This window comes from Oryzias latipes, chromosome 9, assembly GCF_053564925.1.
Source record: "Oryzias latipes strain Hd-rR chromosome 9, Olatipes_Hd-rR_3.1".
NCBI classification, from domain to species: domain Eukaryota; kingdom Metazoa; phylum Chordata; class Actinopteri; order Beloniformes; family Adrianichthyidae; genus Oryzias; species Oryzias latipes.
The window spans coordinates 16,853,760-16,879,464 of NC_136245.1; the positions used below are offsets into that span (position 1 = coordinate 16,853,760).

Genomic DNA, 25,705 nt, shown 5'->3' on the forward strand with positions numbered 1-25,705 from the left:
GATGTGGCAAATGGTGTCAGAAAACAGGAAACATGTCGCATTTCCAGGGGAAAAGATCGCAGAAACCTATGTTTTTGTAAAAAGGAAGCAACTTGTCCTCCTGTGCAGTTACTAAGTAACCGTGGGTGGTTTTAAACTGATCAATATTTGGATATTTTCTAAAGATAGCTCTTTGGCTGTGTGACCTATGAAGCTGACGAACATACACATACGCAGAGGAGGTCCGGGGGGTGTTTATGTGTTTTTGAGTTATGGCCCTGGTCTCAAGCAGGGTCTCTTAGCTCAGTTAATGATGGTTGCAGGGTTGACTGTACAGCTTGAACCATCACTCCCAGGGCACCCTGCTATGTAATTCATGCACTTTAGCATCTGCAGGGGACCTGTGTCTTTTTGCCATTTATCACCAGCCTTAATTGCTTGCGATGCATCAAACTTGTAGATTATCACGAAGAAACTAGAAATGCAGTGTGAAGTTTGGCGTTTTTCGCTAAATTGAGTCTTCTGAGGCTTGCATCCACTGTGCTGTGAGCTCAGATCAGCAGGTAGAGACATTGTGCTAATTTTAATTTCCTCTTCTCCTGATCTTAATTTGCAGAAGGGTGTCTTCTCCCTGCACCTCACTTGGGTTGATCATTAGCACAAGAAAATTTGGTATTCTTCTCAGCCAGCAGCTGACAAAAGGCTCCCCACTTTCTGTTTCTATTACAGTCCAGGCCTCAGGCCGCTCAGCCAACTCCTCAATGAGCTCCAACTCCAGCTTATGGATAAAAATATGGCTCTTGAGGCCCCTTGTGTTTTTTTCTCATACCCCATTCCTCTCTGTGTGTTTTTTTTTCTCAGCTCTTCTTACAGTTTCACATCCAATTTTCCCATCGTGCCGTGACACCCATTCCCTTAAGACCCCCAGCTAGAGCAAGATCACTGGCCCCCTCTGTGCGTTTGTGTATGTGCTGTTATTGATCAGGGTTGTGTCTTTGTGGCAGCGGGCTCCCGCTGCTGTTATCTCTGCAGTGTGGAGGGTACGGAGTGTGCTTTACAGCACTCCGAGCTCCAGGGCAATGTGTGTTATCTACAGGGATTTAGAGTGTGCATGCAGCACTTTGAAAACAAGTTTTTCTAATGTTTACTTCATATACAAACATGTGCAATTGAATGGCACATAATTAAAGCCTGCTGAGGTCTGTCTAGCAGGTGGAATACATTCGATGCTTCATTTGTTAACACCAAGACTGCTGATGGATTTATCTTTTTAAGAAAAAAAGGGCAATTTGCACTCTGGAAGGACTGTAGAGTTGTTTATAAATCAAGAACCAAAAAAAGAAGACGGTTGCTCAGTAGGGGTGTGAATCGGACTCTTACGATGGATGGCTGTATTGCTAGAAACAGCTTGCGGGAGTTCATCAGACTCTTTCACTCTTAAATCTTCTTTTTTAACTTTTATTTATTTATTTTTTTAGCTCCAGCCAGTTCCATGGCTTTTTGACTTCTCTGTCAGAGCACTCAGAAATGCAGGCAGGGACACGCAGGTCCTCTCACTGTCACATACGGATCCAAGCAGAACCACACTCAGCAGAATTTGTGCGCCACTTGATGCAGCTCTGCTCCGTGGCTGCAGTGATTAATTGCTTTTAACAAAGCAAACACAGACTTTCTTGTCTGAATCAATATATTCTGTGTTTTTGCACTGACTCCTGTCAATTGCAATTGTCAAAGATTTCAGTTTTAAGCAATGAGCAGACCCACCACGCCTTCCTCTGTTATCGTTTCTCCTTTTGTCCATCTATTCTTTCTCTTCAGAAACTCGCAGTGTTTTTTCTTTGTAACACGCAGCTCTAAAAGAGCTGCCCGGTTTTTATGTACCTGTGCAACAGGCTGAAATACGATCTCATTCTAACCCCAGTCATTTATGGTATGTCCTGTATGTGTTTAGAGAAGCACATGAAGTAAAATATCCTGCATCCTTCCATCCATGCATACTAATTGGCATGCTGCCGCCAAGCTGATCAAACACTGTTAATCTATTTGTAGTATATGTTTGTTTCTAAATGAGAAAATTAATATATTCCCTTACTGCAGCCAGCTGGGTGCACCAAAGCTCATTGATTGTTGGCATCCTCTGTGTGACTCATGGCTCAGAGCAAGTGTTTTTATGAGGCTCCCTCTTTGTCTGTGACTGTAACTGTATTACAAGCAGTAGATTACTTTAATGCTGAGAAAGAGTTGCAAGGGTATTTTCTATGATTATATTTGTTATTTATGTAAGTTTTGAACGTTTCACAGGTTCATCTCATGCCTGGACAGGCTCTCAGACCTGCACTGCATGGAGACTCCAGGCATGGAGACGCATAACCACAGCAGTGAAATGCGACTTGTGTTAATAGCGGGCGGACTCAATTAATGATGCACAGGGATGGCCAAAGAACTTTGTTTTTAATGAACTAACACAAAGACTGCAGATGTGTAGAAGGACTATTCAGATCTATGCAAGATGAGGCAAAAACTGCAGTGCCAATTAGTCCTCCTATGGGAGTTGGCTGTCAGGATTTCAGACTAAAGTAGTGAGTACTTGTTGCCAAATTGTACATTAGCAGCACTGAGAAGCCCTCCACATTTTTTTTTTTCCTACTGCTGAAGCGACATGGTGTTGCCGCTCGGCTTAACTGCATTTAAAATTGAGCAATAATTCTCCCCAGGAAAAATGTCCAAGATCTGTGCTCTTCCTTAATCATTAATAAACCCATTCTGGTTGACTCATAACCTCACTTTCCTCCACTTCTGGTGGTTTTCTTTATTCCAGAAACGAGCCTGTTGTTGTCATATATTTGATAAGTGCAGGATAGTGTCCGCATGGGACTCATCGCGCTCTGAAATTGGTGCGGCGTGGAGTTTATATTACAGTGTGACCGAGGGCAAATTAGCAGGTCTATATATAAACCTGTGCTGCATGTGTTGTGAGCTATAGTGCATTTATCTGATAATCGCATGGGAGATCTTTGTGTGCACCAGCATGGCAGAGTTGTGAGGCTGCTGTTAGAACAACGGCACACAGATGCTGCCACTGCACCAGCAGATGGGAAGGAGAAATAGGTCACTCACAATGAAGAGCTCTTATAGCTCTGATGGCAGAAGACGTGTACAGTAGACGAGGAAGGAATAGCAAGAGGCATCTCTGGCTCTTTCATGTGCTAACCTTTGTCTCCCTCGCACGCTCCCTCATTCTGCTTGTCCACCTCCTCGTTGTGTTCGACTAACCCTTTGGACTGCATTACAACTGTCGTTTGGCGCCCCGCTCTCCTCTGCGCCCCGTCCTCTCAACCCTCGAGCGCCTTATCAGGGATTCTTTTTGCCTTTACTCAGTCATGTATGACTCCTTACCAGCAGAGTCAAAAGCAGTGGGGCCCTTTCCCTGCTTTCATTAGAGCCCTCCATAATGGCTGACTATGAATCTTTTGAAGTGTTTGCAGGACAGCTCCAGAGAAGCCCCACTGTCAGGCAGCATGTGCTGCTGACTCTGACTTGATGAAGCAACTTTCCATTAGGGCCACTGCACTCTAATGAACCTCAGCATAAGTGCTGACACTGGCAAAGAGCGGAGCCTGCTGTGTGTCACGCCTTAAGTAGGAACCGTCTTGAATCTTTGGGCTCTTCAATGACACAATGTCCAAAACCCACTTTCAAGTTGAGAAAGCTTCAATTTTATTGAGACAAATTAAAATGAGCATCAGTTTGGGTTGTTTTTTTTTTTTTTACTTGTCTCCCACTGAAAAATCAATGCTCGGATGTCGTGGTCTGAAGAGTTGCGGGGAAGGGGTCAGCCTGAAACAAGCCCCTGTCTTGGTGATTAATGAAGATGCCTGGTTTCTCATGTAGAATACATGTCTTTCAGCCAGTGTTTACTAATAGAAGAGTATTTTTCTGTCATGCTTGAGCTCACAGTCAAAGCTAATTAAGGGAGCGCAAATTGAAATGGAGGACATCGTGCTGTAGGCCAGGAGACCACAGAACCAGAGCCAGGTAGCCTCTTTAGTCAACAGTGCAGAGCTAAACACATCAGGCCCACTAATGCTTGGGGCTGGATATGCAGTTGGGACGTGAGAAGAAAGGCCAAAATACAATCACTGGCCACTTTATTTGGCACACCTGTCCAACAGCTTGTTAACACAAATTTCTAATCAGCCAATCACATGGCAGCAACTCATTTAGGCATGTGGACGTTGTCAAGATGACCTACTGTAGTTTAAACTGAGCATCAGAATGGGGAGGAAAGGTGATTGAAGTGACTTTTGAAGGTAGTACGGTGGTTGGTGCCAGATGATCTGTTCCACAACCATATCTAGGTTTTAGAGAGAATGGTCTGAAAAAGAAGAAATATTGAGCGAACTGAAAAAGAAGAAATAGTCGGCGAACCTTAGTTCTGCCTTGTTGATGTCAGAGGTCAGAGAACAATGGCCAAACTGGTTTGAACTGATAAAAAGGCAACAGTAACTCAGATAACCACTGGTTACGACCGAAGGTCTGCAGAAGAGCATCTTTGAAGGCACAACACGTCCAGCCTTGAGCCAGATGGGCTACAACTGTCGAAGACCACACCGGTGCCACTCTTGTCAGCTATGAACAGGAAACTGAGGCTACAATTCACACAGGCTCACCAAATTTGGACAAAAGAAGATTGGAAAATTGTTGCCTGGTCTGATAAGTCTAAATTTCTGCTGCAATATTTGGACGTTAGGGTCAGAGTTTGGCATCAACAACATAAAATCATGGATCCATCCTGCCTTGTATTACCGGTTCAGGCTGACAGTGGTGTAATGGTGTGGATATGGACAGAACCCTCAGAGGAATGTTTCCACTACCTTGTTGAATTTATGCCACAAAGGATTAAGGCAGTTCTGAAGGCCAAAGCAGGTCCAACGCGGTACTAGTAAGGTGTACCGAATAAAGTATCTGGTGAGCGTATGTGCTAAGTTAGTTTGTAAATTGTGAATGAGAAAATCCAGTGGTAATCCTATTTCGTTATATGAGTTTTTATTGATTAGAAATCCACACAATCTATTGATTTGAAAGCTTGTGTTGGGACCCTTTAGGGAATTATCTACTAAAGTCCATCATGGCCGCCTGTGGTATCGTTTAGTTGGAAGCAGCCTGGAGGTCTCTTTCTTTTTCAGATTTTCCATCTGGCCTTGATTGATTAAAGCTCTTTTAAGTAATTAATGCCAACTTTAATTGAGAGTCAGCTTCTGTGGCCGAGGGGATGGTGCGTTCCTGAAGCAGAGCCACACATTTGGCAGAGAGGGGCATGAGAATCTGTCTAGCGCCCTCGACCCTCTCAAACGCACACAGGAGCGCTCTTAAGATGCTAATGCAAGTGCGGGTATGCTAGCTGCGTCTGTGGGGCAAATGGAGCTATAAATCATAGCGGGGAGAGTTTGACGTGGCCTCTCTAACATTGGAATTAACATGTTGGGGATGAGCTCAAAGAACTTATTGCGATTTTATCTGCTGGTTTATCACTTTCAATTGCTGGGTTTCCTCTGTGAAAAAGCTCTGTTGCGGTGAACGTAGCAGAAAGAAAATTGAATTCCTCCTGCCAAACGGTGCACTGTGACAGCATGTCACGGAGTGACCCCAAACCCCACACCCCCAGCATGGCACTTATTGTGCTGTTTCATGTGTTTGTGATAAATGAACAATATCAGTTTTGTTTCTCCTCCTGTTTCACTTGGTCTGCCACAATAGATGCACGCCATAAGCCATGACCTTCTTTTCTTGACGGTTCTCTTTGTCTTTGAGTAATTGTTTTTTTTAGTTGTTTTTTTTTTTTTAGAAAACATTAAACCCACCCCCAGTCAGATAATATGAGACACAGTGAACACAGAGTGGTCAGCATTGATTTCACATACATGACTATGACCTTTTCCATTCTTAAGTCCTGCGCTGCCTGGCAGTTTGATGTGAGTCAACTAAATCGATTTCATCCAACTGTGAGAGACTTGCACTCAAATCTCTTCCTTGCAAACTGGAGTTTACCTGGATTTTATTATTGGCACTCGCTGAATAATTTAAAATGTAACCTTTAATTGCCCGCTCCACAAAGAATGATCAGTTTAATTTGCTCTCATTAAAGCCATCTAATCTAATGGGCTCATTTAGAGCTTTGGAAAGAACAGCAATCGCTGGTGTAAATCACCCTTTAGGTGGGGATACTTCAATGGATCATAAATATTTTACTGTGTGTAGCTGCCTGCAGTTTGTGAGGTGCCTCGCCTTGACTTGCACAAGTGCTCAACATGCACCTTTGATGTGACTCACGCCGCTAACAAAGAAATCACTGCCCCATTATTCAGGGTTGTTGCAACAAAGCTCTGAGTATGCGCAGTCAGCAACGCAAAAAAAAACAACCAAAAAAAACCTGAAAAAGCAACATTTTTCATTGATTGGCCAGATTAATAAAGAAGCGCTCCACTCGATGCGAGGAAATATTGCTGTCTTCTTTTAACTGACACAGCAAATGTGCACAGACACACACACATACACACACACACAATTGATCGATGTGGGTCAGAGCTGTTTGCTGGTTTATGGTTAGGTCTTATTAGATTGAGGAGATGGTAATAGACAGGCAGCTGTAACATGATTCTCTCCATCTGACCCTGAGGCTAAAGGTTTATGTCTGACCTGGGGCCACAAATGTAAAGCCCCCAGTGCTCTAGCACCCCACAACAGTTACCTTAGAGCTCAGCTTTAACGGACAGAAATTCATTCTTGATTAAGTTGAATAAAATGGGCTTTTAAATTCAACTTACCAGTTTTTAAATGCAGTATGCATAATGCATAAGTTCCAAAACAGCATTTATTTAAGTTCCGCTCGTCCACTTGCTCTATTTTAATGGTGGACACTTTTCACTGGATATTGAATGAAGCAATTGACATTTTGTGTATATTAACTGAGTCTTTTAAAATTGAGGGGATGACACATGTGCTAAACCTTAGTTGACGTGTGACATTTTAGGTCCAGAAAGGAAACTCAGGTAACAGCAGCAACAGTTAAAGAGCAAAACCAGGGGAGAAAGAAGGCAGCAATTTTTTTCTGTGATGCTATTAGTGTTAATGTAATCCCAGGGTGCTCGTCTGAGTGGAAAGCTGATTTCAAGTAATATGTGTTTGTTGGAGACAGATGGATGGTTTTCTGCAGTAGATATTGATTTATTTTCCTGTGTGTGTGTGTGTGTGTTTTTGGAGTGCATCTGCAGCCTGCTGTTCCTGTTTGAAGCACTGATTGGCTTCTTTTTTTTGGTCACCAGTGGGGACTCTGCTCAGAATCAGTGTTTTGGCACTGCTCGCCCAGTGGGTGATCAGAAACCATCTCTAGCAGGCAGATCCTGAACGCACCACAGCATCAGAGGGCGTGGCGGCTTCTGAACTGGCGCTTGTGCAGCTTCTATTGATTTTCATATTTGAGCGCATCTCTATTATTGCTGATCACCAATCACGGTGTGGCAGGCGAAGCTAAGCTTCTGGAGCCCAGTGACATGTTGCCTGCATCGTGCTCGAGGAGTTATGTCTTTGTTTAGGCGGACATCAACATCCTTCAGCTACTCAAGAAAAATATGCTTCCAGCTCCTCTGACCTTGATACAAAACACTGAAAAAACGTGTGCAGCAAAGATCTGTTTCCTACAGAAGGAAATAGATCAGTTTGTCTGTTGAAGAATCACATTTCGGAATTATGCCGTACAACTCACAGTTTAATCTGGAAAAACAAATTCATATTAAAGCCCTTTGAAATTGGCAGGGATTTAGACTTCGTTATCTCTTAACAGGTGTACAAGAAACATTGCATCCTCATTTTTAGCTGAAACCCGAATGCCAGCACGCTCTAAATCTTTACTGTAACATGCCAAATCATTCTCCTGTTGCTCATTGTTCACCACCATTTTGTGTAACAGCACAGCTTGTCGAAATATTGAATTCCTCCTTTAAGCTTGTTAGGCCTGCATCTTGAGGAAGTGCTAAAACAGACACGTTCCCCAGGGCTCAGGACGTCCCGGGGTTATGATGGGCAGAAGAGGAGACCTATACGGGGGACATGGACATAAGCCGAGACAATAATCTGATAATGGCAAAAGGCCCCCAAACAGCTGGTGTTGTGCCAAATTTACAATCTTAATCTTGTCAACTTTCTATTGAGCTCTTCTGACTGTGACCCTTATTGTGAACAACAGAGCCGTCAGCTGAGGAAAACTGTCCATGTTTCACTGTAAGTGCCTTGTTAGAGGGAAAGAGCCCGAGCTGTGTCGTGCATGAGTCTATTTGTGTATGTGTGAAAGCACAGCCCCCCCGTACAGAGTGCGTAGTGTGTTAAGACGATTTTTTTTGCATCATTTCCCCTCTTCCTCCCAAGCATAAAAAACATGAATATTTAAAAGTACATCAAACAAGCATTCATAAAATATTTAAAAAATTAGAGAAAGAAAAAAAGCTTTTATCCCCTCTCCTATTCTCAGTATTTTGTAGCCTCTCTCGCCCAATCTCTCTATACACACACACACACACAATAACACACACATGCTGACACTCTCAGTCTAGTCATGAGTGAGAATGACAAATCTTCCCGCCCAATCCACTCTTCTGTGGTATCAGCACAATTCTGCTTTAAATATAAGAAGCAAGAAGGTTCAGAAATTCAGGAACATGAAAAACTTTGGTTTGTGGATGTCAGATTGCACTTTCAGGGTGCTGAGGGTGATTCTCTGTTGTGCTTCGCATTTAGGAAGATGCTTTTCATCTGAAAAGAGTGGCTTTTACTTTTGGGTTAAAGCTGTGTGTTTACAAGGCAAAGTTAATCTGTGGAGAATTCTCTTCCTTTGCCTCTGCCTTTACTCTCAAACTCTTTGCCAGATATTTTGCTGGTTGTACCAGAGCCAAAAACTCACCGCTGTTATGCTATGGACACACCAGGCGTGTGATGCGCATTCAATACCGCGTCAAACGAGGATGCTTGAGCATGTGTTCACGGTGGACTGACACTACTCAATACGAGCGCATGTACAAAATGGCGAAGTGGTGCAAATCTCTCAAATTTTGCTCCAGGCACAGCTCTATTCCGATATATGAGAGACTTGGTGTTGTATAATTCCGGCCAGCCACAAACCGTAATTATTAATTTCTCCTTTAGAATCGCTTTTCAAACAGTTGGCACTTCCGTGTTTTGAAAAGGACACTACCCATGCGTCACTGTCTAATCTGAATCCCTGATTGGTGAAGTTCAACTGGTTAAACCTTCTACGCCATTCAGTGGCTGCACATTTTGTATGTAGAGCCCAAAAAACATAGTTAAAAACGTTTTTAATGGTAACACCTGAATGCGAAAGTTTTGAACGCGCATGAACCTGCGTCCACATAGACTTTTTATTATAAATCTTTGCTTGAGGGAACGGTGTGAACGTAACATCAAGGGGGATGTTAAAATCTTTGTAGGCTTGAAATCTTACTCTTTATCAATAAATAGCCTTCTTGCTGGTAAAAAGTCTGTTGCTTTTACTTTTACTCGTGTGTTTTTCAGTTTGTCCTGTTTTCCTACAGGATCCTCGTCACTGTAGTCCTTAACTATAATCCTGTCACAGATATATTAAACCTCTGTCTAATAAGAGCTCAATTGACTTCTTGTATTCTACAAAGACTCAGATTATATGAATTTGTCTTTGAGCAACAACATGATGAAATATGACGGCTGAAGGAGATTAATGGAAGGGAGATTTCTTTAAGACTACCGATTCTGTCATTTTCGCCTTGGCCTTTTTAATATATGCATTTCTACTTGTCTTTGAGCAATGTTAAAGCACCCTCTGCCAAATCCTCAACCCAATGTGGGGCAGGTTGAAATAATTAACGATGATGGCAGTTTTTGTTTGAACCAAGCTGTATTTCCTCCATCTTCGTTTCTCTTCCGTTCGTTTAAAAAAAGCGGAGGCACTTGAAGGAATGAAATGGGGAGCGGACTCATATTGTGATCGGAAATCTAATCAAAAGGGGAAAGTGCTTTTAAATGTCGTTTGTTCCCTTGGGCAAAACATGTTGTGGGTCTCTTCGTTATAGGCATAGCATCTTACCCAAACCTCCAACTCTGTGGGATGCAATTAATATTGAACGGGTTCACTAGCCTGCTCTCCCTTCAAATAATAACAGCGTTAGAACGAAGGTTAATGCTCTGAATTAAATCTGCGTCCTCGTCATTTTCAATAGAGCGCACCAGAGGAGGTGGAACTGTTTCGGGGGGCACCAGGTCTGAAGAGAGATTGGTAGTCAGTGGGGGGGCTCAGATGGAAGAATAATTAATTACTGGTCTCTATAAATTCAATGTCATGTCTCATTTTCTCTAATCCTGCCCGCCTTCCCCACTTACTGGTGGCGCTAACAGAGAGACTGGGGAAGACTAATGAAAAGGCCTCTTAGATTCTAATAGCAAATTAGCCTTCGTGTCAACTTTGGAGGTTGTGAGTGGAGTGACTTCCTACTAGCTAAAGAAGTGATTTGACCTTAACCTCTGCAATAACAAACACAAATGCAAAAAGGTTTTGTCTGCCCACCACAACTCTGTCCCTCGTTTTGTCCCTGTAATTGTGTGTTTCCATGACACAAGCCCACATTCTGCGAAGAGAGGCTGCCTGCCTTCTCTTTGGGGGATTTAGTTGTTTGGATCATGAATAATGAGCTGATTCTAGTTCCATCTTTCGTCTTGGCTGTTGTTTGACTTGACTAGAGTTGGTTTAACAAATCGATTGGATTACTGTCTGATCGGGCCTTATGCACTGAATCCTACCTAAATAATAAATACCTATCCTAAATAAATCATACTGGATCTTCGAAACAGCTTTTGTTTTAAGTTGCAGCCTGAAAAATACTCTAAACATGTAATATCCAAAACATGTATTTTATTTCTTAGTGGTGCATATATATTCTTCTTTAGGATTGTTGAAAAATGTTTTTTAGTGGGTTTTACTTCAAAACTTCACTCTGTCAAAAAGAACCACATAATGTAATGCATTTATGTGTGTGCTATGAGCTGCAGAAAGTCATTCTTCTGTCTTATCCCTGCTTTTCTTGTTCAAACACAGCCAGAGAAAACCTCACGCTACAGTTTCTTCAAGCAGAAGAAAAGTGTTGCTCCTGAGAAGGCAGCCATCCAGTATAACATGTGCATTTATGTCAAACTTATAATCCAATTAACAAGTACAGAAAAGCCGCTGATCGCTCTGTAATGGGAATACAAAGCAGAGAGGTGCCCTGTTTGAAAAAGCGCTCATGTGGAAAAAATGCTAATGGTGTGAAATGAGTGTCTGTTAATGTGTTTGAATACAGCTTCATTCTGTCGCCAACAACCTGAGCCCTGATAACTCTCTTCCTTCTTTCGGTTTTCAGGCATACTTCCGACAGGGTGTTGCCCTTCAGTACCTTGGTCGCCATGCCGACGCTCTGGCCGCCTTTGCCTCCGGGCTGGCCCAAGACCCAAAGAGCCTGCAGCTACTGGTGGGCATGGTGGAAGCCGCCATGAAGTCACCATTACGGGGTGAGGAAATTTAAACCTACATGGTCTTTTGTGAAAAAGTAATTGCCCCCCTGGCTGATCTAACAATTGGTGTGTTTTGAATATTTGATGAGTATTTTGCAACTTTTACTAATTGAATGGCACTTAAGTATTAACTGCTTTTTTAAGGTTATCTGAATCTGATTTAGGTAAAAAGTTTGAAAAGGCTACTCCAAAGTCTTAAGCCATTCAGGTATAAGATTGGTGGTGTGTTTGGGATCATTGTTTCTGCTGCCCAACTTCTCCTTATCCAGAGGTTGCAAATAAGAGGAGGTCAAGAGGAGGTAACCATCACACTCTCACCACTGTATTTGAATGTTGGTATGATTTTATTTTTCTGAAATGCTGTTACACCAGATGTAATGGGAGACAAACCCTTCTAACAAAGAATATTTGCTTTTATCTCAGGGATCATCAAGAGGTGTTTGGGAAAGCATTTAGCTTAGGAGTATTTTTTTTTCTTCAAACTTGGTCTTGAAGGCTATGTGTATCCCATCCATCACCCCTGGTATTAACTAAGAGAAATTTGGACTGCAGTTCTGTGGATGTTGTTTGTAGGACTTTAAAGCTGCGTTCACACCGAACACGATTGACGCACCAGGGGCTGCCAGTGTCAATGTTAAGTCAATAGTACAGAAGCAATCTGAGGTCCTGCAGCACAAATTGAGTCAACCAATCGAGGACTCAGCTCTGGACATACACTGGAAATACACACCCAACATGGTGTTCCGATATTTGTCCTCCTTAACTTCCATCCATCTTTTTTCCTAACCCACTGTATGCCCTTCAGGGCCACAGTGTTGCCCCCAAAAGGGGTACACCCTGGACAGTCTGTTGCAGGGCCTTTGGAGCTGGAGTGATCACGCTCCCTACGCCGGCGCCCAGGAGGCGAGCTGGCAGCCAGACAGAGAGCAGCTGGGGCATGGAGAAGCCGCAGCTGCTCGGACCTCCTGAACTTTGTGACATTTTTCTTATTTTTATTGAGACAAGATTAAAAAAAATATCCCCTAATTTCATTCTTGTTTTTATTTTTCCCCTCCTGGGGTAATGCGAGACAGCAGACCTTCAGATTGGGTCACAGAGAGACAAAAACGTCATTCAGATGCAGCTCTGGCACCGACAGTGAACCTCACCTGTACTGGCGTACTGGGAGAGAATGATTGATCTCATGACCCCAGACATGGAAACATGATTACCGATGCTTTTGTAGAACTCGTCTAAATAAATAAACCTGATCTCCAAAAATCATCCATGTCTTTTATGCATTGTGAATGAAATCAACACAGACACCGCTCCATATAGTAATCAGGCAAAAAACAATTGTTCGTAGCTCCTCCCAAAGGCATGTGAGGTGTCAAGCTATTTTTTGGACAGGCGGCAGGCAACGAATTTGCCACGCGGCAAAAGAGGGGAATTTGACCCTGGAATGGTGTTCGGTGTGAACGTGGCTCAAGACCTTTTGTGTGTCCCTAAGCTCTTGGGATTGGCTCAGCTAACCACTGATTTGTTGATTAGAAACGGGCATGGCAGTAATTAGGCCAGGGTGCAGCTAGCTAAATTGAGATTCCCTTTCCAATAATAATTTAACTAGTTAACTTAGGCGTTTCAATTAGATCCCTTATAACACTGCTGTATACTGTATTGCGTTATTTGAGATGCTCTGGGATTTGTGCATCATTTCCTGGAGCAGCTTAAAAACTCTGCTCAGAAATACCCAGAACTCTGTCAGTCAGTCAGTCAGTGTGTTGGGGTGACTTCTACCTGTCATGATTTTTGCATGTACTGAAGGCAGGACGCCTCTTTTTCTGTCACTCTTCTTTTTTTTTTTTAACCGACTGGTGGTGTCAAGTACTTATCTCCTGACTGGAAGGCATAATGCCTGCAGCTTCAGCATATCGTATTGTCAGACTGATCTCACACACAGATAGCCTCTTATCTTAATGAGCATCCAATGTTAATGCCATTGTGTGTGCCTGTCCCTGTGTAAGCCTTTTCCCTCCAGCAGAGTGGATTTATAAGCAGCAAGGCCAAGGTTGCTATTAAAATGCATTCTCTTCTGTCCATTTGTATTAAGCACCTGCCATGTCCAGCTTACCTGTGAGGACAAAGTTATGACCCCTGTGACAAGCCATCGTCTTTACATCTGTTGACAGTGCAGACGACTTGTGATTCTCAAAACAGATTGTCGCCTTGTGCTGTTGCATTGTTTCCGAATGTCTGACAAGCTGTGCTCTAACTGTATTTTTATTTAAATAATACTGAAATTTTGAACATGGTCAATAGCTGTAGGACTCTGTTCAGAGAGAAATTCTTTTTTTCTTTTATTGAATTCAAGGCTCCCCTAAATATTTGATTGCAGAAGCAAAGATCATTGACGAATACAAAAGGTATGGATGGTCTGTCTTAGCCACAATGAGCCAATAATCCTGCCAATGGAACGAATACAAGAAAGAGCTTTGGTTGAGAGCCCAGTGCATTGTCTACCAAAATGGGTCCTCTCTGTGGGCTATGGCCAACATTTTGCCCAACCCACTTAATCTCCTAATTGTTTACCCGATTTCCCAGAGTGCCAGGCAACCACAAGAGGACCTAATCCAAGGTGTGTTGAGGAGAGGTAGCTAGGTCAGAGGATTAAGAACAATGATCCTCTCAGAGGGGGCACTTGGCACATGGGGGCGATAATCAATGTAACGCCAGCAAACAGGGAGGATAATCAGCGTCATTCAGCCAAATTCCCTTGACAAGTGAAAGGTAGCCTGGGATTGCTTTCACTCTCGTCTGAAAGTTCAGGTTTTTGATTGCCTTTTCTTCAGTGCACCTGGAACAAATCAACGTTAAAGAGGCAAAACTACACTTAGAAGTGATTTCACTTTAAATCAAATAAATGCTTTGTTGACTGGAAAAAAGACATTATAAGAAACTGTATTAAAAAGCTGAGACAAATCAACTTTCCATTAACAAATCTGCACCTGCCTGTGTTTATTAAATACTGATATTGATTTATCAAAAGGTTGTAATAAAAAAAACATTTTTTTTTTCCTCATGTACGCTTTCATTCACAACAAAAAGCCAGACAGCTAAATCTGATTGCACAAATATGATTTTCTTTCTATGGTTAAGGCCCTAGGTGACGGTTTTTTCATCTATTAACACTATTTATTTTGATCTTTAAGGGGGTGTATGCAAAATGTGATTCTTGGACACAAAGCTGTTCAAGATTTTTTTTTTAAATGAACTCAGATAAAATCCTTGCCAGCTTGGAAAGCCAAGTCACAACGATCCATTCACTGTTTTTCTTTTACACACGCTCACTTTAGATGCTTTTACCTTTTAGGACCTTCCCTTATATCCCACAGAGGCAGGTTTTTCATGGGACGGCAGCTGTTAACCCAGGCTGGATCAGTTGCTATTAAAGCACTGCCCTTGAACCACAGACTCATTAACATCTGTCCTACTGCAGCGCCTTCAAGCAAAAGGTCTTTCATTTTAAAAACCCAGCAGGCACAGTGTTGAAATTAAATTTAGGGAGCAATGTCAACAATAAAGTCCTTCACTGTAAATTAGCTTTAATACATTTTTACGTGCAAAAGCAGGACAGACTACCTTGCTGGATTGCACTGGAGTTTATCTTCATCACATAGAACTTGGCTACTGGAGTTTATCTGCAGTCACTGAACACAATAAGCAATCTCCAGCAGTTTATTTTGACACAAATCAGCCAATCAGAGGGCAGCAAACTCATGCGTGAGATGAATTTCAAATATTTGGCACATATTTATTATGATTACAGCAAATGTTAACTGATGTCTGCTTCTGCGTAGCAGCTTTAACAGAGACAGCCTCTGAGCCATAATGGAAATAAAATTGAGATGACCAAAAATATGAATGGAAAATGTGCATAAATATGGAAAATCTGATTTATTTTCAAAACCCAGAACTTGTCTCTGGTAATCCCGGTACTAATTTTTGTACAACATTTAAAACTATTATAAGGTTTAAAATAGATGGAAACCTGCAGACTTGAAATAGGACTTCTACACAGAAGCACAGGATGTACTTAGGCTAATATGTTTTATTATTTCACTTCACAAAGGCTTTATTTAATTTATTTTGCTGAAATGAAAAATAATGGAAAACATTACCTACTGTCAAGAAAAGGCAGAACTCACCAGTTGTTAAAATCATATTGTCACAGCCTTCTTCCCTCTGCTGTTCACGCTCTTGTTCTTGTATTATATTTTACATAAATTCACATTAAGCTTCGCTTACAGTGCATGAAAATAATCAAGTCTTTTCTTTAAGTTTTTGAGTGAAAGGCGGAGGTTGTGCTCGGCTTTTTCCCTTCCTGTCAAAATGACTGACAGGTTCTTTAAAATGTAATTAGCCCTAATTACTGCTGGTCATGTTATTTTGTGTTTTTATTCCAGAGGGGCAAAGTGTTTCATATATCATTACGATAAACTAATATAGAAAAAATCATCAGATCCATACTTAAGGGCATGGAGTCTAAAATGAAAAGTCCTTGCAAAAGTTTTAAAAATAGCAAACAAGCATGGAAAAAGCAGTTTCACAGAGCTGCACAAAAACAGGTGAAACAAGGAAAACAAGCAAAAACGTATAAAACAAACTAGCCCTGACTGACATGTGAGACAGAAAAAACCTTTTGGAACTTTTTTTCGGACACGTTTTTTCTGCCACAACAGCGGAGACTCCATTTAGTGCCACTTTAGCTTGTGTTTTTAGGGAAGCGATCAAGAGTTGGCACAATCTGAATGTGAGATTTTTAATTTCCTGATTCTGCAAGCCTTTACATCATCACCACAGCATGAAATCTCACAGCAGTGCCTTTTGGAAAACCACGACAGCTGCTGCACCCTCCTGTGTCCAACAGGTGCCACAACCAGCCGTCACGCCGATGTAGCTTTAGAAATGCTCCAACCGCAACTGGTTGGAGGAGAGGTTATTAAGATGACTGTGAAACCTTATTACATAAAAACATTGTGTTAACTTAGCTGCATGTGGCAGCTTTACTGAATGAGATTTTCATGAAGCTATTACCAGAGCAACCGTGTAAAACAGACTGTGTTTTGATATAAGATATTAGTACACCAAAAGGAGTACGGTTGGTTAAACGTTTGCTTAATGTACTCACCCTTTACACTGCATAGTCTTGTGCAGGTTCATAGGGGATGCTGGAGCCTGTCCACTGTAGGTTGTAGGTAGACATCAACACTTACTTTTCAGGGACACTTTAGAGTCACTCATAAACCTGTGACTCATGTTTTTGGACTGTGGGAGGAGGCAGAAAAAGAAAACCCACACCGGGAGAACATGCAAACTCCACTCAGAAAAGACCCAACCGGGATTCAAACCAGGGCCTTCTCACTGTAAGGCAAGAGCGCTAACCACTACACATGTATGTAACGCCTATTTATCCCCTATTTAATTTCCAGCGAAAATGTGAATATTTTCTTTTGATAAGAAATAAAAAAAGGGTTGAAAAAGTCTCTAACTAAAGATAAAATCTAATGTAGATTTGGGAAAGACGTTACTCGAGTTAAAAAAAAAACAAAGAATTTTAACGCAGCATTACCATAGGCATAAAGACATTCAACCATTGACTCAGAAAGTTAATGGTTAGTATTTTTTAGAGGAAACTTAATAGCGTGCATTAAAATAAAAATATTGTATATACATAGAGATATCAAACTTTCGCATCTTTTTGCAACAAAGACACAAATAATGTCACAACTTTATCTGAAATTAAATGAAAAAGTAAAAAAAAGGTTTATCTTTTTTTACCATTTCCCATCCTGCACTGAGACACTTGTAAAAATTGAATACTTATTAAAATTGAATTTAAGAATAGTTGAGTAATATGATTTTAACAGTAGAGATAACTTTTCTGCTTTATGTTATAAAAAATCAACTAGTTATGGTTAAAAATTAAAACAGACTTATTTTTAGGTTAACGCCCTTCCATCCCCAGTTTTCCGCTAATCTAAATTTCAGAAGGAAAGTTGGTAAGTGTTTTTGTTTTTTTGCAGGTTAATCTAAAAAAATATATTTTTTTGATATGGTTTAATTCTTGGTAACTTAAAAAAGGTAATTTATTTTAAGGTAATTTATATTCATACTGAAGTTAATTTCCATGTTGTGGTAGCAATAGTAATTCAATTCTATTCTATTTTGTTCTATTCTATTCTATTCTATTCGAAGCTTTCGTGTGGCCATTTTAGGAGTATCTTCAGACAGATGTGTCCTTTCAGAACAGAGAGATGTCTCACAGTTAGCAAAGGAAAGTCAAGTTTGATAGTAGAGCAACTTTTAGACACATTTCTCCGCCGTGTGCATATCAATGAGGCGAGGATGTGAGCTGAACCCGTTTCAAGGCTCCAGAAGACTTTCCCTGCCGTCGTATCTGGATGAAACACTGCTCTCCTGTGTTGTCATAACTTCCTGTTTATGAAATCAGCAGCCGTGACACCTCTTTAAAGTAGCATTCTCTCCATGTTTGATTTATGGCTCAGCTGTCTTTGTCGCTTTAAAGGCAATTACAAGGTATGAATGGATATTATATGCAACGCATTGTCTCCATAAGCACATTGCTCTGCCAAGTGCTGGAACAGAAGTGATGCTCTTGAAAGAGCATCATCAGTTATGCTTTTGTGTGCCTGGATGGAGATTCGCTCCATACCCTCTGTGTGGAGGTGAATATGCAAGTTGTTTTTTCTTTTAATATTCCTTTGATCTTTGCATAAAGACAATTTCAACTATTACGGCGAGGTGTACTCAGTCACACGTTTTAATACCAGAGAATTTTCTGGAATGCTTCAACCTTATTAGTGGTTAAAATTTGCAACACAAAGCCATGCAATTTTCCTTTGGATCCACTTGCATTTTAAACGAGCACAGAGGTACAAGTATGTTTCATTAGACCCGTAAGCAAACACACACACAACAAACACACACACACACGTCTCCTTTGCTTCCACTTGGTGAGGTTTGATGTTGGCGGCTGCCAGAAGGCTTTAGAATCTGGAGGGGCTGTGGACCCTCAATCTCAGTGGCCCAACATTGATTTATGTCATGGTGTGCATTTTCAGCGTCTTCAGAGGTCACCTTGTTTGCCTTCTTTGCTCTGCAATCCCACGCTGCATCCACTTTTGTGCGAAAAGCGGCAATAATTTTCCCACGACTCTCTGGATTCCTCTCCAAATCCTCTGGTTGCTCTCTGAGACAGCATTATCGCCTGAAAAAAATAACTGTCAATAACTGTAATTTAGTTCTGTGGTGTGTTAAAACAATGGTCCACAACTAAGTCTTTGCCAATGTTTTTGCAGCGCGACTGGAAACTGTCAGAGATTAGTCCATTCATAGAGGAAGGGCGGAAAAAATAACTCGTACAGCGTTTTGAGTTATTGTTAAATTGTGGGTGAAAGCCGTCACTCAGTTAAGCTGCAGGCTATGCTTATCGAGCCAGACAAAACACAACCATTACAGGATGAAAGCGTAATCTGAGTGCAGAAAGCACTCACCTTTGTCAGTTAGCAAGCATGCAAACACATTTACCACGGCCTGTCATCTCCTGCTGTCAGTCAGCCTGTCAGCGCAGGGATTTCTTCCCTAATTTTTTTTCTAATCTCTGTCTCACTCGTGTCTTTTCCACACAGGTTCTCTGGAGCCCACCTATCAGCAGCTGCAAAAGATGAAGCTGGACAAAAGTCCGTTTGTGGTGGTCTCTGTGATTGGCCAGGAGCTGCTGACAGCAAGCCACCACACAGCGTCTGTGGTGGTGCTGGAGGCCGCTTTAAAGATCGGCACGTGCAGCCTCAAGTTACGCGGCTCTGTCTTCTCGGCGCTCAGCAGCGCCCACTGGTCCCTGGGCAACACGGAGAAGAGCACAGGATACATGCAGCAAGACTTGGAAGTGGCCAAGACTTTAGGTATGGGAAGAAACAATGAGATTTTTCTGTTTTTTAAAGAAAAAAACTCAATGTTCTGAACTCCCTCAGTATGAGCAACACCAATTTTAATATAATTGTATTTTTTTTTTCTTTTAAAAACACTTTTACCGGGTCTGTTTCTCTTAAAGTCCATCAAAAGTATTATGTTGTTTCAAGGTACCATCCTTGACAAAGTCTTAGTATAAACTTTTTTCCCCTTTAGAAACTCTTGAATGATTTTGGCTTTCTGCCTTTGCTTCTTTACTGTTTTTTTCTTTAACATCCAAGCTGCCAAGACAGGGAGTCGCTTTGTTGGCCAAGATTCACTGGCGTCATCCACCGATGTTCAAAGTACCATGGATAAGAGCTCTGTCCACAACACTTTTGCACTTAAGACACACAGCTATCACTGCACTCTGCTTATCTTCCTGTCAGGATTTAGCATTGGCTAATGCCGGCTGAACGTGCTTGAAGCTCAGCTTGTACTCATTAGGGCAAAGAATGCATTTCCATGATTTTTAGAGGCTTTTTTTAAAAAACATTACTCAGTAAAGTTTCAATTTTTTTTAAAGTTTTTTTTCCCCCTAAATTTTAAATCTTAAATAGAAACTCAGATTTTTTTGGACACACATTTTTAGCATCCAGATTGTGTGAAGAAGTTTAAGACACTAACGTTCTGCTCACTGCTCAGTCTGTCCTTATTATGGCTGGAGCTCTGATTTAAAGTTGACCTTCTGCTGTTATACTTTAGACCGACAATTTGTCTCGAGTGGTTTTTATGTGATTCAAAGTTTTTTTTTTTTTTCCCTTTTGAATGATTAGTTTGATAGACAAAACTTAGGATAAAATTGACTTCTGACCTCACAGATCTTCTAAGGACTGCCTACAATCAGTCAGACTGATTATAAACAGGTTGTGTGCAGAAATGAATGGTTACTGTTGTAAAATATTCTATGATAAAAGCTACCAAAGTTTGTGTACTTCAGAAACTTAAAGTTTCACGCCAAATCAACTTTTGATCCATTGTAAAAGTGTTCCTAGTGGTCATTTAATTATAATTATGCTGTTTTTAGGCAAAACCTGTATCGTTTTCTAGGACATAGTTTCTGCAGAGCAGCAGCAGTAGTTCATTAGACATTGCCTCTGAGTTGTGGATGGGACTGTTTGCATGTGGCAACCCTGACCCCCCCTTCCCGTCACCCATAACTGAGAGGTATCTGTTTACTCTGTCCTGTTAGCTTACAGACCCTTACACCCCCAACCTAACATTACAGTTGGAACAAAAATGGCTAACAATATTGGAGCTGTCCAGCCGTGGAGTTTTGAGCCAGATACCAGGACGAGGAAAACGAAAGATGGAAACGAAGGGAAAATGAATGGATTTAGTTGTCTGCAAGTGCAATCAGACTAGAGTAGAGTAGGGGGCTTGTGGCCCACCCAGCGTTTTTCTACACAACAAGAAAGCTCTTTTTCAAACATTTTTTCATCTGCTCCTGATTCACAACTTGAAAAAAGACATAGAAATCCAGTTTTACGCTGATATTTCTTTTTATATGTCCTTTCATTATCAGAAAAATGGTAAAGAGCATGGTAAAACTCCAAAACACAATTTTCATTGTAGTTGGTATTTAAAATTATCAATATTATATCAAAAAAATTGGTTGTTTTTGGTTTAGTTTAGATCCCAATCCATACCTTAAGAGAACAAATATTGTGGATTTATTTATTCGTTTTTTATTTTTTAGAAAAAAGACTAAAACAGATATGGTTTGAAAATTAGACCAATCAAAAAGCAGCTTTTAAAGAAGTGTTATTTTTCCTTTCTTTGAGTAAAGTGAAACAAAGAGTCAAATGTGTTAAAAGGCTATTTCATAATCTGACATTTGGTTTCGCATCCAAGACTGCTTGTCCAAAAAAAAACAAAAAAACAATTTCCTGTCCACAGGTCATTGTGGAACAGTTGGAGGAAAGCTTTAGATTGATCACAGTCCACTGAAATTCAAATGTGGGTGGGTATTTAGCTGTTGTAAATTTGGATTTGTCGTATATTGTTCTTGGTACAGCTTCATGCACGGTGTGAGGGGACACAGGGGCGTTTCAGGCTAGTACATTTCCTGTGTCAAAATCAAACTGCGAGAACTTCAAATTTGTGAGAAATCCTCACAAAAAATCCCAAGCTTCTCGAAAAGTATGAACCAGACATCGGCATGTTTATTTTCCTGCCTCGTCTACCCATGTGCCGACGATTGTTTGATTCAACCAGCAGTTCAGTTTTGTAAAGTTAGCATAAAGAGAGGCCAAACGTTCCATGACCTGGATTTTATTGGTAATTACGTTCCCGTTAGGCTTTTTTTGGGCAATAATTTTGTAAATCTTGGTGCATGTGATGCGCGTTGCCATGGAAACACCTTCAAACTTGACGTTTTAATGGAATGTGAAACGACTTTGTCAGAAACAGAGAGACCCCTGAATTAAATTGTTGATTTTACTGCATTTATAATTTGATTTGTTTAAAAAACTACTATCAGTTAGAGGAGCAAAACACGTAAGAGGAAGGAAAGATGTTAGAAATGTTTGGAAAAGAGAGGAGAACAGAGAGCAGCACGGACCGGCTCCACTCTTCTCACACCCACACATTTGAAACATGACTGGGCAGAGCAGCTGGAGATAAGAAGCTGTGCTTCTCAGGTGGAGCACTGAGACTGGTGTTTTGCTTTGGCTCCTTCTCAGAGGCCTCTCTGTCAGGGCAGAAATAATAAGGCTTTCCCCTCAGATTAACACCAACAGCTGTCAGAGAAGACACTCTGCTGCAGACAACTCAGAACGGCCACTTTTACTTTTGGGGGCGAAATCTCAGGCAAGGATGTGGTTCATCACATCCCTGCTGAACTGTGGCACTGCAGAGCAGTCAACCGAACTGAACATCTCACACATTGCAGCTGCGTACTTACAGGTGTTTTATGTTTGATCTTTTTAAGGTGACCAAACAGGGGAATGCCGTGCTCATGGGAATCTGGGCTCGGCATTCTTCTCCAAAGGCAACTATCGTGAAGCTTTGACCAACCACCGCAACCAGCTGGTTCTGGCCATGAAGTTAAAAGACAGAGAGGTAAGAAGCACCAAAGAGTCATCTGCCTTAACAGAGGATTACAAACGCAAGTCACCCCTTTTTTCCAGGAATATTACAAGTTTTGTTCGGGGGAGAGGAAAATGTTGGTTATAGGAAAAGAAAAGTGTTCAGAGAAGGGGGAAAAGAAATATGTAATATCAGAAATTTAGCAGCAAGCTTGCCTCATCAATGCAGAATATTCTTGCAGATATTCTGCAAATTCCTATCTGAGATTTTACAGCATATGTCAGCATGAGGAAAAAAAAACATGGAAAGTGTGATCCACCTTTTTTATTGTGTAGGTCCTTCTTTCTCTCCTTTCCCCTCTTCTCTGTGTCTCTGCCCAACCTCTGTGGTCATTGTTGGGGGGTGTGACAGGTGCTTGTTCCAATACAATTCCTGTCACACGGGGAGAAGAATGGCCCCCGTCTTCCCTTATTCCCTTATCCTTCCCACCAGGCCGGCAGGCTCGCTTGTTTGTGCTCTTGATATCAGGAGACGGTTAAAAAGCCCAATCAAATGCAGCACAATGCTTCAGGAGGAAAGTAACTGTTGAAGAATGAGGCCAGAGATGACCTTGACAGCTCGACTCACAGAGAGTGCCGGGATGAAGTCAGCGTTATGGATGGGTGGAAAGTCCTTAAGCGTGACTCTAACACCAAAATCATTTAAATGTTTCATAGAAATAAATGTATTTATGCATTTCTTTCTCCTACAAGAGAAAATAAAAGCCATAATATGTGAAATGATAAGAGAGGGTCCTGAAGTTACCATTATAATAAAGTGCAAAGCGTGTCTTTTTAGTGTAGGGGAAAACCTTTAATTACCGATTTGAAGACGTAACAGAAATGCATATTTTATGATTAATAGTTGATTTTTTTTGCGAAACCTATTTTAAGGGGTTTTAAGCATGAAAAGAGAGCCATAATAAAAAAAGCTCCATGCTACAACAAAAGCAGCTGATAAAGAAGAAGCATCCTGATTGGCTCAGAGTGTCTGGGGATGATTCACAGCTGTGGCTTCAGACTGACTGGATCTTATCAAAACATAGAGAAAATGGAAAACAAAAGAGGGGAAATAAACCCAAGACAAACTAAATATTCTAAATTATTTGTTTTAACTGCTCTTTTTCATATTATTTTCATGTGTAGACTTCATCTCTATAGAAGATCAACATGACTATTCTATTTTTTGTAGACTTAAGTGAAGCCAATGAACACTCTTAAGTGTTGTTGCATCATATGCAAAGCTTTCAGACCCCCCCCCCCCCCCTCATGTTTATCTTAACAACCCCCCCTAATCAGTATCATATGTGTGCCACACCACCTGGTTCCCCTCAGAACATTCTGGAGCCTGGTGCAGAGCTCATTATGGCCAGCCCCATGTTTTTGTTTCTGATGTGGACTTTTCAGCTGGCCCTTCTGAAGCTGAGGTCACTTCCTAGGGGCCCTGGGACAGGATGTTGTTTCTGACTGGATTTCCAGTCTGCAGCCTACAATCTTCAAGAAGATGCTGGAATTAAAAATCCCCAGATCTCGGGTCTATTTATGAACTAAAAATTGAACTAGACTGATTATTATTATTATTTTTTTTTTACTAATCACTTCTTAAAACCCTTCTATTGAATTGCCTCTAAGGGAACTGAGGCCTCAGGGCTGCAATATAAAGTGAATTATGAGCTCTAATTCTTTAAGCTTTAATGTACAAATACAGGAAAATGGCAGAAATGTAGCAAATAATTGATTCTTTATCTGTTTGTCAGACAGAACCATATGTATAATAGTTATGGATGATCTGGATAAGTGATCACCTAATCCAAACAAAAGTCAAGTTGGTCAAATAATCATGATGAAAATGTTTAAACAAATGTGCGACACAAAAAAACTCAGTTGAATGTCTTTGTGTAAATTAAGAAAAGAATCAGTACAAAGATGCAGTTTTTATCATTTCTAATAAGGCCAATCTGTGTTGTTGTGCAATGCATTAAGGAAACAGGGCCTCTTTTCCATAGCAAACCAGTGGACTCTAACAGTGGGTCATTATGATCTAACCAGGACACTGTAAAGATGGAGAGCTAAGGAGGGGGAAAAAAAGAAATCCAAACAAAAAAGAAGGCGGGACTGAGAAAAGGCTCAGAGTGAGCGCTCTGTCATCCACGACTAAGACTGGAAGCTGCAGTCCTCAACAATGAGGTCATGTGCTGGTGTGAAGTGTTTTCTTTAACCTATTGACTTTTGGACATTTCATTTTCGTTTTTTTCCGCTTATACAGTACATGTATTGCATAAATCTACCATGAAATCTCTCTGATTGCCAACTCTTGATTTAGTCCTAGTTTCAACACCTGGTTTAATCCAGGTCTGCCACCACTCATACATGTACAAAAGACCACCTCAGCAATTGTAAAACAAAGCTGTTTGAGTCGATTTTTCCTCAACGTTCCCTCTTTTGATCCTGAGTGTTTTTCTGGAATGTTTTCTTCTTAAATATTAGGTTGCAGTAAAGGGAGGTAACCCTTGATTTGGTGTCTTTGTGTTTGTTTAGGAAAAACTAAGGCTAACTGGCAGAGAGGCTCTCTGTAATTACGCCTTGTGTGATTTTCCGGAGATTCTCTACTCTTCACAATTGTGAAAAAAATGGAGGCGGAAGTGGAATGGGTTTATTACCCAGTGTTTACTCTGACCACCCTATTATGAGTGAAACACAACAGCTTAAGCTGGACAAAGTAAAGTGTGTATGACAGGCACTTGCCAATTAAAAGGAACACCCCCGCAAAACTGCACAAACTAAAGAAAAAAAAATTAAAAGGACTGGTAAAAAACAGCACACCCCCACAGGTAAAGTAAATCTGTGTTCAAGTAAACCAATAAACACTAAATACGTTTTTGACATCAGGCTACACTTTAAAGACCCACTATGATCATCTTTTGATCTATTTTCAAGTCGGTCAAAGTGTTTTTTTTAATTATGATTATGCTGTTTTTACCTAAAGTCAAAAACCAGTGGCGTTTTCTTAGACATTGTTTCTGTAGAGCTGCTGGAGTTTATTAGAAATTCATCTCTGAGTT

At 41.0% G+C, this 25,705-nt stretch overlaps 1 protein-coding gene across 3 annotated transcripts in view; it reads left to right on the forward strand.

Moving 5' to 3' along the window:
- LOC101156257 (tetratricopeptide repeat protein 28) overlaps positions 1-25,705 on the forward strand; it is a 222,217-nt gene that overhangs the window by 121,838 nt on the left and 74,674 nt on the right. For all 3 annotated transcript variants that reach the window (XM_011479363.4, XM_011479364.4, XM_011479365.4), the window contains 3 exons: positions 11,418-11,565; positions 19,257-19,529; positions 22,508-22,638. In XM_011479363.4, coding sequence (XP_011477665.1) covers positions 11,418-11,565; positions 19,257-19,529; positions 22,508-22,638 — 552 coding nt within the window. The remainder of the gene's footprint in view (positions 1-11,417; positions 11,566-19,256; positions 19,530-22,507; positions 22,639-25,705) is intronic.